The 17,618-nt window shown below is 45.0% G+C and overlaps 1 protein-coding gene across 1 annotated transcript in view; it reads left to right on the top strand.

Moving 5' to 3' along the window:
* Nucleotides 1-17,618, top strand: part of PTPRB (protein tyrosine phosphatase receptor type B) — a 500,144-nt gene that overhangs the window by 290,234 nt on the left and 192,292 nt on the right. Inside the window, exon 7 of the mRNA XM_078673917.1 lies at nucleotides 3,657-3,920. Within this exon, the coding sequence (XP_078530043.1) occupies nucleotides 3,657-3,920 (264 nt within the window). The remainder of the gene's footprint in view (nucleotides 1-3,656; nucleotides 3,921-17,618) is intronic.

Genomic DNA, 17,618 nt, shown 5'->3' with positions numbered 1-17,618 from the left:
GGTTGGAGGGGTGGGGGCACTGATGGCGCAATCCTAATATTCATAGTCCTGCAGGGAGCAACAGGACGCGCACGCGGACATTCCTCGATGATGGGTTACCTTATCACTGCAGACGATTCGAGTGAAGGTGGATGGGCAGATGTTGTTGAACAATGAGGCATTTTAGAACTAGATGTCCAAATAATGAACACTCTTGAACCTAAAAAAAATGCTCCCTCTTGAACTGTTGGAACAAAAAAGGTATGTTATGTGTGATTGGGCCTACCATGTCCAAGCGAAGGCTGTGGTGAAATCCAGAACTGTTCCTGTTATGTAACTTCAGGGCGGTGGAGAATGAATTCCACTGCTCTGTCCAGCCTATGCACAGGAAGCTCTGCCAGCCCTGCCCTTGCCCCACCTGTCCATCACAGGGGTCTTGTAGGTCGGGGTGGTGGTGCCCAACATCAGTTAGGGGGAGCTGGGGTCAACAGTCGCTCCCTCAGTCTAGTCTTTGATACCCGTGACAGACACTGCCTCTGCTCTCAAGGGTCATGAAGGCAATGCCAGGAGCAAGAAGTAAACAGACCTCTAGGAGTGATGTTCAGGTTCTGCAGTTTACACCCTATGAACTTTCACTAACTCTTCAAGCAGCAAACATGAGCCTGTGGAGGTACAAAGTTGAAAACATGGATGAGTCCCAGATTGAAGTGACATATCAAAGTGTGTGATGTTGCTTCAGACACCCCTGACATTTTGATGAATCGGTAGTCGGAAGAGCATGCATCCCCTTGCAATGCGTTGGCTGTGTTACCCTGAATCATGTCCTACGCACTCCACTCTAATACAAATAATGATCAAGAAGACAGGGAGTCAGGTCTTTTTGTTACATTGAGAAATATCCATAACGAAAATGAGGGAATGGGTCAAAACCTGCACACTACAATACTCTCCCTTTGGGAACAGATCAAAAGTGAGCAAGAGAGGAAGGGGAAGGTCAATCCAAGTAGCTATTTGTAGGATTTCTCTTAAAAACCCTTTGGACCTTTTTGTCGTACATAAAAAATAAAAACATCTACATAATATAAGCCAAGAAGTCAAAGATTTCAATCAACTGTATTCCATAGAGCGTTACAAGGGAGGGCACCAGGGTCACTTTGAAAAGATCCCACACTTTTTGGGGCCCCATGCTTCCATTTAATATTTCTGCTCGCTTTTGAGACCTATTGGCTTTGCCGATGGACTCAGCCATGCTGTACAGCATCCCCAGTGTTCTGGAGTATTGAGAAAGGAAGTAATTTTGTAGGTATTCGCACCAAACGTGTGTGCCTACAAAATTGTGCAAACACTTTTTTTTCTGTTTGATTACCTCTCCGAGTTGGATGGGTAAGCAAAAAGAAAAAAGTAGCTCTAGCTGCTCGAGGAAGCAACACAGTGGCGTTGGAATCACAGAGGGTAGGCGAGGGTACACAACAGGAGGGCAGGGAAAGTAACACTGGGGGAAGGATAAAGCAAACCAAGAGCCATGGGTGAAGGGAAACAGCACAGGGCACGGGAGGGTAGCAAAGAGAAAGAGAGGAACACATAGCAGAGACAGTGCTTAATTTGAGCCAGTGGTTTCCAGGGCTATGCACTGTCATTTAATTGTCAACACCAAGGCACGTGTGACACTCTGCCACGAGGTGGCACTGTTTGGCTATTTAGAGATAACCACAACAACAGTTAATTATTGATCCAATATACTTTAAAAATGACTATTACCTGTCGCCCAAGCTATTCTTTCTGGTTTGGGGGCCTGAAATTGCCTGAATTGCCACTCTTGTAGGAATGTGATGGTTGGTAGTTGTGTTGTTAGTATCATTGGCAACTTAGCAGGGCCAGTGTGTGGTGCAAGCTGCAATGGCCTCATGAGGAGAGCCACGGTACGTATTTTTACAAATTAACCACTGGGCCAAGGGAAGCAAATGGGCGAGAGAGAGTGCAACATTTACCTGTGGGGCAGACGCACACAGGTCAGAAAGCAACATGAGGTAAAAGCACATGAGGGCGAGCACACCACAGAGGGAGAGCAGAGAGAAGCACATGGGCAGAGAAATGACAAAAGGAGCGCAGAAGAGGGGGTAACTACACGAGGTAGCCAGCTGAAAAACACATGCATTCTCATGAAATACTTAAACAAAATGATGGTGCCTAAAAGTGGCATTTGGGAATTTGTGTGCTTTTCTACCCATTAAACCCAGTCCCACACGGTTATTCCCTGTTACATTGGTTTAACTCATAATTGGATGGTACTGGTGCTGTGTTATCGCATTTTAATGTCAATTCCCCATAAGGAGTTTGCGCCCCGTCAGCACCGGGGAACTTATAATCAGAGCTGTAGTAGCAAGAAGGTTTTGCCAGTTTTGCACACAGAAAAGTCGTACTAATGACAACCAATAAAATCCTTCATCTTCTTGGGTGTGCAAGTCAATAGCCACTGTCTTTTTAATGAGTACTACATGAATAATGTATTGTGCGCAAATATAAAACAGAGCTTAATTAATGTATTAAAATCTTAAAGTATTCCAGAAACATGTGCGTTATTCAATTTCATCATGGATTCATCAACATTTGAATATTCTTCGTGAAAAAGGGTGTAAACGTGGAGCGCATTATAAATTAGGCGCTACTTTAAGAGAATAGTGCATTATAAAAGAGTTTTACATGGTGAGGGATTGTGTTCTCATTGATTAGAGTTGTTTTATATTGTATCAGAGATCCCTCTTCAAATCTTTGCTTTATTGTGCGTGCTCACAGCGTTAGTAAGCACCATTGTTTTGAATGGTATTTCTAAATAGTTTTTATTGCGTTTTGACTGGATATATTTACAAGCGAATTCAATGAGATTCAAGGATATGTCAGGATTGTAAGTGCCAGATAGTATCACAGATCACGGATGTTTCTGTCACTTTAAAACGGGCATGATGGCTGAGTGGGTGAATGAACGCTCTGTAAAGACTGAAAACCCTAAATGTCACAAGAATGTATCTTGTCAGGGATCACTCCATCTTTATAAGAGTAATTGCTACAGTTATAAAGCACACTTGTCCCTGAGTTTGGTCCTTAGGCATAGATAGTAGCCATGATTACCCAGCTCACTGGTAATTGTGTTACCGACCCTGAAGGATGAAATGATGAGCGAGCCTCCCAGTAGTAAAACCTGTGACTTTCCATTAATGCAAGGATCTCTGCAGTGGGCACATTAGCTCGCCGAGCTATCTTCCCGCCTTTCGCCTTCTAGGGGCTACGGGCACCCGTGAGCTCGAGGTCGGAGGCTGAGACCCTACCAGACAGCGAGGGTACGGGTGCCTGCGTGTACTGTCAGCGGCCTGTGGAAGGGTCATAGAGTCCAGTCGTGCTGGAATGTCGCATATCGCAGGGCGGCCTCCCAGACTTCCTTCCTTGGCTATGCTGCCCGGTTTCCTCTCAGGCCAGAAGCATGCATGTGATTTGCAGAAGACTGTGCAATGATTTCCTTTCTGATTAGACTTTAACCCAAGCAATGAAAGTCGGTTGCTATGTTTTGGGCCTAATTATCGCTGCATTGTGGGAACGTCCCGCGCGGACGGTGTAGCTATGTAAATATTGACGTGTTGGTGCCTGCTGTATGGTAACTCGGGGTATTCTCGTTCCCATTTTAGCTCCTGCTGAAGTCTCGAATCTGACGGTGATTAATGACGGTAGTTTGGACACATTAACAGTCTCATGGAAGAGACCCTCCGGCAGTTTTGATTTCTACAACCTCTCCCTTTCCCATCTCAGTTCGGTCAAAGAAATCAAGACCTTGCAGCCGGGGGCTTCCGCGGCCACTTTTAGCGGCCTGGTCCCGGGGCGGCTCTATCAGGTTGTCGTCAAGACCATCAGCGGGGATTTATCTGCTGGAAGGACCGTGGCCGGCAGGACAGGTAGGTGTAAGAAGCGCTGAGAATCCTTGGGGCTTATTCACAAAGGCGTTTTGGATCAGTAAAGTAATACTCCTGTAGAACTCTTTTACAAACTCATGCATTTCAATTCACAAAGGCCTGTGAGTACCCCTGTAGCACCAATCCCTGAGTCCGGGTCAGTTCTTAAGCCCCACCTCTACCAAGATGCTCAGAATTGAAGATCTCTGAAACCAAAAAGAAACCTGGGGCCAGGAAGCATCACATGAAGTATCAGCTTGGTTGTATGACATCTTGATGATATTTGAACCTCAAAGGGTGCTAAGCCTCATTATAACTAAGTCGGGGCGATGAACTCCACTCCGCTTACGGAGTTTAGGGAGTTTTCTGCACTCCGCATTATGCTACTCTATGCTTAGTGGAGTGGAGTTTTTTTCCTCACTCGAGATCGTCGACGTCAGGGTGGAGATCGCAAGTGAGGAAAATCCACCTCCCGGCGAGATTTTTCCCCGTTCGCGATCGTCACCATCAAGTTGGCGAGCGCAAGCGTGGAAAATCAACCTCTCGGCGAGATTTCTCAGCGCGGGCGGTCAGATTTCTCATTGCGAGTGGTCGCGTACGCTCGCTACCGCTCGCATTGAGAAACCGTCCGTTCGCTCAAATCACTCAAATCTACTAGAGCGGCAGAAAGGAATCAGCGCCTGCTTGCACTGTTGCATGGTGCAGTTTGTGATGATTGCAAGTGCAGACTAGCACCTGGCACTGAAAATCACAGCGAACGGCATTTATCTAACGCACTCCGCTGCTCGCGGAGCGCCGTGTACCCAGTAGAGTTTTTTTGCACTTGGAACTCTGCGAACTCTGCCCAGGCTTAATTAGACATTGAATTCTGTTGTTCATATGTTTGCTGGGTGAAAAGGTTCTTGTGTACTTTATGCCCAAATTGTTGTTTAAATGGCATCTCCTTGTAAAGTACAAATAGCTGCCACCGCTCAATCCAAGAAGTTTGGAAGCCCTTGGCCCTGGCTAGACAGTAGCAGTAGCCAGCATGTAGAGACCAAAGTATTCACAAACATCAAGTGGTTCAAATGACAGGTAAATTGTGGCTGAATACCTCTGGCAATGGCAACAAGAAAGATGCGGGTTGTACCATGGGGTGATTAGCCACACACAGAGTAACTGCTGGTAAATATAATAGACATTTTACATTTTAGCACCTCCCCACAGCTTTAAACCTATACAATACTCACAGTGTCCCGCACAGAGATGGTAAAAGGGAATATGAGTCGATAAAATACAACTAGGGAGAGAATGTGGCCAAACGGCTTGGGCAGTCGACCTCAGAGCTGGGTAACTGGTTTGAGTCTCGGCTGGGACGCTCAACATTCTGTGGCTCTGGGTAAATCACTTAATCTCCCTAAGCCTAACAAAAATGAATGTGTCCGTCTGTAACATAACTGGTGCTCATGTAAAGCGCTCTGATACCTTCAGGTCTAGTTTGCGCTATATAAAAACTCCACAAAAAAATTAATTTAAGTCACACGTTGGAATTTGGGTTCTTCTCCTCAAGTGGAGGGACTACACAGTAGGATAACAATAAGGGAAGGAAACAACAAACCACTTTTTCAGCACACATGGTCACAGCACCTAGCTAGATACTTCTAAAATAAACATGATGTAAGCATGTGCATTACAAAATGATGATGAGATTGCCAGGTCATGCAGGTTTTTTGGTGCACAACACCGGTGCTCAGGTGTGTCTGTGCATAAGAAAACGTTGCTGTAGACAGATGCATACAACATGGACACATAAGTAACCCAAAACACAAAATACAGCAGCATAACATTTGAGCACAAGCAATATCATTTATCCATCATAGAACCACATTAAAACATTTTCAACAAAACGGATGCAATGTCAGCCTCCGCTGATAACTGTGGACAAACGTGAAAAAGTATTGATTATACAGCCATTAAAGCTCCTCAAACGAGATGGGTAACCTCCTGTCGTATTTACAGTCATATTTCATGTTAATTATGCCCTTTATCAGTTAGTTGAATCATGATAGTGGCCTGCTCCCATGCTGCTGTGGTTATGCACTGGGGATGCAGCAATCACTGGGGAAGCAAGAATAAACCTTACTGTCCTGCTCGCTGATCGCAGCCCAGCACGCCTATGATATTCTGTGATTAATGGTTTGTATGTATGTAAGTGGTATTTTGATAGTGCGACTCTTTGCAGGCAGCGGAGCAATGCACAGAGTCAAAGGAACGCATTATATGAGTGAGTGGTAAGAGAGGTAGCTGGTTTGTGGGCAGATAATGCATGTGAGGTTCTGTTCTTTGAAACCGAAGCAGCGTCGGGCGGCCCTGATAGATATGGGGATGCTGTTCCACATCCTGGGCAGGTACATAAAAAAGGCCTGCTGTCTTGTGTCTTCTTTCTTTCACTTCGTAGTCTCCAGTCTGATGGTGCCCTGGCTGCAGGTGAGCCAAGAACCCGCAGAGATGGTGATCTTATCTACAAGATAAGCAGAGGTGCTGGTCGCGATGGCTTTGTAAATGATGCTGGGTGAATGTGCCTGCATAAGTGATGGTTTGTAGGATGGGCTGCTGTGCAGATGACATTGGGTTCGATAGGACCAACTTAAATGAGTCTATTTCTGGCCACATGTAAGAAATAAGGCAGTTATGTAAAACGTCTGGATGTACATGAAGAAGAAGCAATTTAGAATGAGACAGAGGGATGCACTATGCTACGCATGTGCTATCACACGGCCGGAAATACAAATTGGCTATAAATAAATACTTGGGGATTTTTCTCCTCACCCATTCTGAAGGTAATGATAGGCCAGTTCCAGAGCTACTACGAAATATTTAACCTGTAACAAATATTCATCACAGATGAGACAAACACTTTTTGTCAGTGAACTCCCTTTTATCACCTACATGCAAGGAAGCAGTGTCACTAGATGCAACATAGCAGGCACATCTTCATAAAGCTCTCCTTCACAGCTCTACAACACTGCACTGTACTTATTTGAGTGTCATACAATTACAAAGGAGACAATGTTGAATAATTTCTGTGATTTCTGTGATGAAGTGGGTAGAAACTTCACAAGATTATGAAGATAGAAGTTCTTACAATCTCAAAATGGAACTTCAAAGGGTCTTTTGCTGCCCCCCAAAAAGGCGTACCTCCCCTGTCATTGTATTGAACGGTATTTTGTGTGCACTTGACAATGAAGAACTGGAATCAGGTACTGTGACCAAAGATCAGATCTACAGGGATGTGTTGTATCGCCCAGTGCAGTGAACTTTAAACTCAGCTCCATAATGAGGACCGTTTAATTAATGACAAGGATTAGCAGGGATAGGTTGGTGGCCTCTCGGCATCACTGGTCCAAGCTCTGTACGACACCCACTCTATGATTCTTGTAGTCTACTTTCATATTATTGCTACATGTACTACTTGTCTCTTTGGATGTTATGAATGGACACCACACTAGGTTAGGCTACATGGGCCGAAACCAGTACTTAAGTCTCAAAGATACTTGTGCCATTTTGGGCAGCATATTCCACTGTAGCCCTAATGGCTGATTAGCTCTGTTGGGGCCAGTAACAGTAGATAGTAAGTTACTTGTAAATTATTTGTATTATTCATTTCAGAAACAATAGTTGTCATTAACACGTCTCTAAAACTGACCTATTTATACATAAAAAAGGGTGCAGTGGGCAGCAGGACCGGACTGGGGACTGAAACCGGTACTGGCAAACTGCTCGGTCTGTTCCGCCCTGGAGGAAGGGGGGGGGTAGGGGGGAGGGGTTGTGCAGCCGAGCTGTTTGAAAGGGCAGGTTTCGGCTGATTTTGTTACTGGAGACCAATATTGCTGACCTTCAGTAACAAAAATGCCCCCCCATGGGCCCAAAACCGGCCTCCACCCTGGCGGCCCACCAGGGAAACACCCAGTGCCCGCTACGGCCAGTCTGGCCCTGGTGGGCCGTTGAAAACAAAGGGTCTGATTTAGGGTTTGGTGGGTGGGTTACCCTGTCACTAATGTTACAGATACCCATCTACCTATTTCCAAGTGGCATAGGAGATAATGCATTTTTAATACGCCGGATAGGATGCCCGTCAAGTTTGTGATGCTGTAGCCCATCTTTTGATCTCTGAATCAGGCCGAAATATACTTTATATAACATCCAAGGAAAAAGTAAGAAAATCATTATGTAGACAGTGAAGTGTCACAGTAGATGCTCAACTTCAGAACAAGTCTCTCTATGTTCATTCAGATGATGCAGTCCTGCTGAACCTCAAAGAGACAGGCCACTCAGGTTTTCCCTCCACATTCACATCTCCATTTTCCCTCAGCCTAGACTCCAAGAATGCCCTAGCTGCCCTGAGCTTGGTGAATGTAAACGTCTTTCCCTCATCACAAACTCTCAATTAAATTCTCAGTGAGGTCTCACACCCCATAGACTAGAGTTCCTTCTTGATTATTCGGAGCACCTAGTTGGAATAATGCCCACTTTTGAGTCCTCCTTTAGTGTGTCGCTCTTCTTTTCAGCCATTTTAGTTACTTGTTCTCTCTGTATGGCTTCCTCCATTTCTACTAGTACTCGTCTGGCACAAGTGATCTTCCCCAGTTGGGTCTTTAGTGGGCAAACATTTCACCTTCACCACCGTCACTTAGCGCTGGACATATCCTCCATAACTGCAAAGTGCAGTAAGAGCTGCACCTTATTCTCCAGCTCAGCACCACCAGGTGGTAATGGCAATACCGTAATTGTGATTGTCGCAGCTCTTACTCCTTTAATTTCATAGAATAATGTGGAAGTGACAGCAGAGTCCTCAAACTGTTGGCACCTTTGAGATCTGTTTTCACATTTTTTGCATCTGCTTCTCCATGTTTGTGACCTTACACCTGCTCTGTTTCAGTTACACAGCTTTTTATTGAGTGGAAGCCATTCAGGACTCAATGTGCTTCAGGAACGCCTGCACCTCCTGTAAAATTGTAATTGCAAGGTTTTTTCCTTGTGAGAGTTGGGGCTTACTGTGACAGGAATCGCCAGATTAGACCTGTTTTTCACTCCAAATGAGGACCCCAGAGCAGTGCTTAATTTGAACCGGTAGATTCCGGTGCTCAGAACCGACACTTAATTTTCAACACTCGCACTTATGACAGCCTGCCACATGGTGGAGCTGTTTGTGAAATTTGGAGATGAGCATAGCAACAGTTTTTTATTAGCTCAATATACATTTGAAAAGGACGAATACATGCCTCCAGCCAATCTTAAAGCTTTAGGGGCCCGGAAAAGTCACACCTGTAGTAGTGTGATGGTTAATAGTTGTGTTGTTACTGGTACTGGCTGCACAAGCGGGGGCAATGGGTGATGCAAGCTGCAGTGTCCTTCTGACGAGGGCCCTGGCACTTTTTTTTTTTTACAATTTAAGCACTGCCACAGAGTAGAAAATGTTTCTCTTTACTTTTGCAGCTTTCAGCTTGTTATCATTAGGTGGTATTACGGGGCAGAAAAATATGTCCACCACCTGTCAGCTTCCTATGTCCCTCAATACCTCCAGAAGTCACAACATGAGGGCAGGTGAAATGATTACTCCTTGTCATAACCCCTTTCAGAGGGCCACGGGGCAAGAAGAAGCTACTAGCTACAACTGATGGGGGCTGAGGTCTTTTACTCCTGATGTCCCAGGGCCTGACTTACTATGGGCCCTTAGCGAGTGGGACAAGTACCCCTTCAGCACTTGACTGTCAGTAGCAGTGAGAGTTCAGCTGCCAAGGATTCTTGATGGGGAAGGGAGAGTTAAATACAGGGGGGAACACAGGCTCACAACTTAAAATATGTTCAGTAGCAGATTGACGAGTCAAATACATGCTTTCATGAAAAAAGGAGTATTTATACACAAACACAAAGTAAAAGACAGCATGCACGTACACCCCCTGAGATCGAAGTGCCAGTGTTTCGATAGGCAGGTCCCTGAGTCCCACTTTCTTCACACTAATTATAATGGTTATTCCCCATTCAGCAAAGGAGACACTCAGGTTAGGCCCCTGACTCCTCCAAATGCAAAAGTGTTCCAGCCCCCAAAGTGCTACGAGGCAGAACAAGTTGCCCCAGGGCCTTCTGGCCCTGCAAACAGTCTTTCCCAGTCCTGCAAGCGTTGCGCTACCAGTGTCCATGAGAGTGTTTCTCTCTCAGATGCCCCAAAGGGTAGCAATGTGAGTAGCATTCACGGTGCTTCAGGGGCAGAGCCTGGGAATCCATGGCATTTTTTTTAGTGAGAAGATAAGTTCCTCTGATCCTTCTTACAGATGTGGCGACACTCCTGTGGGTTCCGATCCTCAGGCGGGCTCGGCACACACCAGTCACCAGAGTGTCCTCCCCTCTACTTTCGACATCATCTGAAACAGGTAATGTTCCTTGTTCTTCATGGTAGACCCCACTGGCATACGGGGTCACTGACCTTACTGTGCACACAGGCAACAGCCCATTTGGCACAGCAGTAATTTCTGGTTCCTGGCAGCCTCCTCTGGCATGTGGAGTAGCAGACTTCACTCCACACACCACACGGCAGGAAGCTACTTCTTGGTCCGCAGATTGTGCTTTTTGTGATTTGGTGTAAATCCATTTAGTCGTTTTTGAAAAATAAAAGTTTAAAAATATTTCTACATCTGGATAGTGGGGTCTGCGAATAGCTTGCTGGAGCACCAGTTTAAAAAAGAGTGTTCTGATTGGCCCAGGGAGATATTTTTCCCATGGGCCAATTCACTCCTGTAGGAGAAAGGCTCCGGCGGGAGCAAGCGCTCTGATTGGCTGCCAGCAACTTAATTCCCTGCGCCTAACTTTAAAAATATATGTATTATGGAAGGGAGAAGGGTAAGGATACCCTTCCCCCTAAGCCTCATGAGGGGGACCCAGAGGAAGCCCCCCCCCTCCCTGGGACCAAAAGCAAAACAAATTGGCAAGTTTTGCCGCAACCCCACGTGAGTCCTGCATGATTGTGGTAAAAAAAGTGATAAATAAATTGGCGGCTGCCATTTTATTATTAGGGCTCCCGGTTTTATGGTATTTATTTTTTTGCCATTTCCGTCTGTATTTATCCATATTTATTTTTTGGGCATTGTTTCTGTTATTATCCACATTTATTTTTGCCACAAGTAAAAGACGATGCTACAGCTAGTATTTTTCCACATTTATTTAAATTGACAATGCACACAGGCGCTCACTTAAACTAGCGATTTGTTGTGGCTTTAGCAGTGCTTTAAATGGTCCGGTACCGAGTACCTGTGCTTCTCAGTTCTGCTAAAAAAAGACTTTAGGATAGAGTACAAGCACTTAACAGGAGCAAACGTGCCAGCGCTTCTGTATTTCCATCTAAAGCCAGCTAGAAATCTGCCTTCAAATGTCTTTGTTTTTCACACAGAAAATACGTAAGGTTATCTATATTGGTTGTGGTGTGTTTATGTATAGATAGACAGATAGATCCCAAGCTACACGCCACATGCCCTGAAAGTTACTATCTCAGTCTAAAGTTCACCGACTGAAAATAGATGCTATACCACTCGAGGGTGATCCCAGCGAGCAGAATAAATTGTCTCTTTTTCCACTCCGTCCATGTTTTCTCACATCCACAGCAAAGTTCGAAGGGCATGAACATATGAAGCTGTGCCAAAAAATGAACATTCTCAACCACAGACAGAATGCTGTGTGAAATTGGTATTCCACAGCAGATGGCCATTTTTTGACAAATTGAACCAGTCATATTTTGTAGATGGCAGAAGAACTGCATTTGATCTGCCTCATTTATTTTATTTTTTATTTTTTTTATTTTCAAAAGTTTTATATAGCGCTGGCTAGACCCGGAGGTATCAGAGCGCTTTACATGAGCATCAGATCATAGTTACAGGTTACATCATTACAAAGGTTACATAGTACTTAGAGCATGGCCACATAGTTACTTGTAAGGTCGAGATAAACAATAAGCACAAATACGTAAGGGGAAAAGCAGGCAAGGTGAGAGATTCAGGTGAGGGGGGTTAGGAGCAGGGGAAGTAGTCAGATAATGAAGGCGGGAAAGAGGAGGGTAGGCTGATAGACACAGCATGCGAAGAGGAGGGGAAGGGTGACGGGTACACAAACCGGTAGACGAGTCAAGGCAAACGTCCAAAGTCCAGTAAGCTGTGATCCCATGGGAAGTGGTATCACTTCCCTATCTCAGGTGCGAGAGGCTCTCTTTGCGCAGTGGACTCTCTCAGAGGGGTCTCTGAGACTCCAAGGCCTACATACTGGATCCTTCCCCAGTAAGGGGAGAGGGGGTGCTTTGGCAAGGGGTGCCATACCATACCTCAAGTGTGAGTGGCTCCCTTGGCACAGTGGACTCACTCAGCGTGTTCGCTGAGACTCCAGAGTATAAATATTGGATCTTTCCCCAACAAGGGGAGAAGGAGTGCTTAGTCAAAGGGCACAAAGGACAGGGGGGTAGGAGGGTAGCAGGCAAGGGGAGAGATTCGGGGGAGAGGGGATAGGAGCTAGGGACGAGACAATAAGGAGAGACGAAAAGAAGTCTGTCTAAAGACCGACTGGGTAGGTGACGACCAAGGAGGGAATCCAAAGCCCATCTCCCCTAATGCTTCATCACATCAAGCTTTCCTTTCAAATTTAAAATATAGACAGAACTCCTCAATTGAAAAATTACCTGATGCTGGTTAACAGAACAGATGCTGTCCTTACATAAATGCACTATTTTTCTATTATTCCATGCATTTCACATTTTACCTTTCCCTGATTGCCTCTGTCTTGGGCAGTCTGACATTCCTTCCACCTCCCCTCGTTCGCCTCCCTACCACCAGCAATCTGCCCATCATTCTCCCTCTTTTCCCTCACAGGCACGTCCGTGTACCACAGACTAGTTATGATGTGCTCCATCATTAACTATGAATTAAACCACTGAGTGATTGTTAAGGGGCTAGACCATTTACATTGCAAAGGGTGCTATGAGACTTTCATGCCATAGAAATGTAAAGTTAATATTTATATATGTACTGCAAACAAAGTTAAGAAAATCATGGGGGTGGTACAAAATATTATCCAGAGGAACAGCTATTGGTTGTGCAGCAGGTGCAGTGGCACCGGAGCCTTAGGGCCCCACTGTACCCCACTATAGCTGCACAAACTGTGGACCGAAAGGGTTCCAATTTCCTTCTTGCTTATGGCAAATTTGCTACGCCACTCACTGTGAAGGCTCCACACTCAGACATTGTAGTGGGGGGAGTTGTGGCGCAGGGTTGTTAATCTGATGCCTGACAGAGCTGTGTAGGAAATGTGCAGTGGTCGTGGAAAGCTCATCAACAGAAGAGACTCTCCTGTCCTCTCAGGAACCGGAGCCGGCTACATAGGATAGATCTGTCACAGTATTGTTTCTCTCAGCAAAACCCTCCCCACCCAGGATTTCAATTACTGGGTGTGCCATTGACATCTCGATAGGCGATACCTCATTGTACTGAAATGTGCCCTCTCGACGCGGCTTGGAAGAGCTCGCCACCCCGCCTGTGCAACATTGCATAACTGTGGAGTGAAACGGAGAGACACACTTCAAGAAATGCAAAATACCCTCCCGCCATCACTTTTGTGCATCAAAAATGATACAATACCTCCTTATACGAGGAAAACGCATCTTCTTTTAGGTTTAAAAAAGCTGAGTGCCAGGATGCGCTGCTGCAGCACTGTGAATTTAAGTGCTTAAATCGTGCACTGTATATGGCCTGGGACAGGAGGAGTCAGTGGTGTTGGGGGAGGCTACTGCATGGGGTGAAAGAACAAAAAAGCCTCATTAACCAATAAATGGTCTTTCAAAAGACCTGTGAAGTACTCTGGTGCGGCTGTGTGTGTGCCCAGGAAGGAATTTCCAGCAGCAGGCAGGGGGCTTGGAGAGAACTCTGGATTCGAGCACAGCAGCACGGCAAAGTTTTAAAGTATTTTGCCGTTTCTAAATATAAATACAGACAAAGGAAATATAGATTTATGTCTTTATTTATATGTAAAAATCCATAAATATGGAAAACCGGGAGCCCTATTTATTATATAGAAATGGGGAGGAGGGAATGAGTAGAGCCCTATCCCCAGCCCAATTAGGGCCCCAGGGACCCCATCCCTATGGCCGCATTCTATATTTAAGGGAAGCGGGACACACTGCCCCCCTTGCTAAGCCGTATTCAGCCCCTCTGACCCCATCTTCCGGGGCCCAATATGTTTATTAAGGGGAGGGGAGGCTGCATTAAAAAGGATGTGGGGACCTCATCCCCACAGGGCTATCCCTTATGTTTAAAGGGATGAGTGACATGCACCCCCCCAACCCTTTAATGGCCCCAGAAACTCCAACCCCCAGGGTTGGCTCACTTGCTGGGTCTCCAGGAGCCCACCCAGGGACACAATAGTTTTCCTGCTCGCACCGGCATGGGTAGGGAAACGCATTTGCTCCTGTCTGGCAGGAGCATTCAAATCTCCTGCCAAAGGGAGCAAACACAAAGTCTGCTCCCAGTGGGCGGGAGCTTTAAAAATGTTCCTACCAGCTAGGAGCAGACTTTTGTTCTGTTTCCCTGCCTGCACTGATGCGGACAGAGAAACAGAATAAGATATTGCTTCCACCTGGAGGGAGCAGCATAAATAGCTGCTCCCCCCAGGCAGGATCAATACCAGCTCGCACACCATGCGGGGAGCCGGATGGGGCCCTGGGGGCCCTATGGCTGCCCCTGCGGCCGCCGACGTGTGCGCGGTGGGTGCCCTAGGTGGGCAACGGGGCACTTATTACTCATGACATGTTCTAAGAGATCGCTGATGACATCTCAAATGACATTATTGAAGGCATCACTGGTGACATCATCCAATGAGTGTGCTAGTTTGTTTTGCAATGTGCATAGTGGCGGTTAACTGCCATATTACTTTTCTACCTAATTTTGTACAGCCTGTATCCAGCTAATGGGTGTCAGTGTTTACAAAACTATACATTTCTAATTCCTCATAAATGTGTAGAGGTATTGAACACATTATAATTCTTTGGCACACATACACCCAGCATATGCATACAGCAACACAAGTGCTGCACAGCACTTTATGCTAACTTGATGTAGGCCAAGGGTCAACCTTGAGGGATGAGTTAAGCACATGACAGCAGAACTTTACATGAGTGAGCCTGTAGGCATCACTGCAGTGACACAGGTAAGATGGCCTGTTCACTTCTACTGATCACTAAATAGTATGCCACAACCACTGCTTTCGTGCTACCTAACTCCTGGCAAAGGCACAAGCCTTTTACAACCATGAGGGCAGGGGGTTGGGCGCCCCTCCCTCTCTAACAAGACCATAAGCCGTAAGACAGGCTATAGCATGGTGCACACGCATGATCTGTGTTTGCACATAACAACACAAATCAGCACTAGGGCTCCAGATTCTATTGCAGCTGGGGAACTCAGGGCAGGGATACACGTCCTTCACCATGGGAGCGTCTTTTCCGTTCTAACACTGCCGTAATGGCGAAGCACCATCATTCGGTGGCCACTGTTCACCTGCTTCTTCTGCTAGAGCCGCCATTTCCAGTTCCTCCACCACCATCCTGTTCACATGCAGACACTTCACTTTGTGCTGATGTCTGGGCAGTGATGGTCTCACAACGTGCCGACGCGCCAAGTTTGGACAAAGCACTACTGGACCGTCAGACCGGTACTAAAATAAACCATTATGATTTATATAATGTACAGGAAAATGCAGGTGTTTGTATTAGCTGCCAAATATGAGTGCTTTCCCCTGTCCCTCCTCCTACCTGCCCTAGCACCACTAGACTTTCTGGCTGATAGAACTGTCCCCAAACAGGGCTATGGTAAGCAGAAATCCCTTGAGGGCTATGTTGGACATTTATGTTTTTTCAGTAATTAAATATTGCAAATAAAGGACAAAGTGGTGAAATACTATTTCCGGGATTTTGAAAGGAGGAATGATTTGAGTAACATTCTGATTTAACCAAAGGTCAATTTACTTTAATAGTTGCCTTTTAATAGCTTGCAGTCTATGTTTGTCTAAGGGTTGCTGACGTCACTGGTATTCTAAATATTTATAAGGGAGCGAAGTAAACAAAGGTGCGAAACTACCGTCCTCAACTGCTGGACAGTGAAACAGATGTTTGCTGGGAGCTATCTACGACGGGGAGAGCAAGAGAGGACTGTATATTGGAGGAACTCAGACAGCAAATGCTGGAAAGGGTGAGGTTGCATTTTAGAAAGGATTGCTGCAGGGAAAATGAACGAAGGCGCCTCCCATCAGGCACACATAAGGAAAGGAAGTCACTATTGAGTGACGGCTGGTAGCCAAGGAAGACATTACATGTCTGACTAAAGTTATTGTGTTTAAACGAGGGTCGTGCAAAGTTATTATATATTTTTTAGCAATTACCAACTTTCGCCATTCACATAGCTTCCATCTCCTTGGTCTGTGCAAAGTGTTTTCTCATCTAAAATGACAATTCAGCATACTAATGCTCAGGTGATGACATCACTGCTTGTTTTCTGGTCTTGATTTTGAGGCTCCTGAAACTAAGTTGCTTGGGCTTAGACAATTCATCCTAGTTGTGATATGTCCGGGTAACCAATTTTACGACCACATCACAACTTGTATCCCAGTGTGTTTTTATTAATGGAAATATGAGAGATCTCATTTCAGAAGTCCCAGCTTGAACCATTCGCTCACTCTGTTAGATATTGTCACAGCTACACACTATTATTGACAGGTTTTGAGTAGAGGTCAGCAAGCCTGAAAATTAAGAGGAAGAGCCATGCAAGAGCCTAGACCATGGTCTATGTTGGCTCTGAGAACCTTTATTCGAGCCGTGTCTTCACATGTTTGAGATGTAAGTTGTGCAACAAAAGCATGTAAATAAGATAAAGACTCTCCAAGAATTAAAAAAAAGTACTTTTTTACATGGAAGTGTTTTTCTTTAGAGCACGAGTAGTAAATCACAGTTTATTTAGACCTTAGTCTGTCAAACCAACATACAAATCCTTACACATGAAATACAATTGACAAAACAATCTAAAAATACATCAAATGTCATCTACTATACAAGAATAGACTTTAAAAACCTTCCTAAAGCACATGCTACGTCAACGAAATCCATATTTAACAAGAATGAGATTGCTTCCCTTCGATGCTGAATAGTATACTTAGTAAAAATTGTTTTTAAAAATAAAATAAACGTTGAACATCTAAAAAATGTAAACAATCAAAAAGCAAATGTACATTAAAGTAATTATACTATACACCACATATATAGTTTCCCTTCATGTTTAATAGCTCTTGGAATTTACTATAATTTGAATACAAAACATTAAAAGCAACCAGGAATATCAATAACAACTGACGAAGAAGAGAGTTGGGTAAGGAAGACAAATAGGGATAGGTTTGATTTAATTGCCCTGGTTCCAACATACAGCCAGCCTACCTCTTTGTTGCCAAGTAGCCTAAATCTGATAGCCTTGATTCCCTGATACACATTTCTTTTAAGTATTTTTTTTCGAGAGGGGCGGGGGCTCTACAACCTTATAATTCCCAATATTTAACTTTCTCGCATTTTTCATTAGTCTACCTTTAACATTCAGTGTACAATACAGTTCATTGTTTCTAATTTTTACAGCGAAATGTTGAAACTTTTAGATA

This window comes from Lissotriton helveticus, chromosome 1_1, assembly GCF_964261635.1.
Source record: "Lissotriton helveticus chromosome 1_1, aLisHel1.1, whole genome shotgun sequence".
In the NCBI taxonomy this organism is placed as follows: domain Eukaryota; kingdom Metazoa; phylum Chordata; class Amphibia; order Caudata; family Salamandridae; genus Lissotriton; species Lissotriton helveticus.
This window is presented reverse-complemented; position numbering and strand designations above follow the sequence as displayed.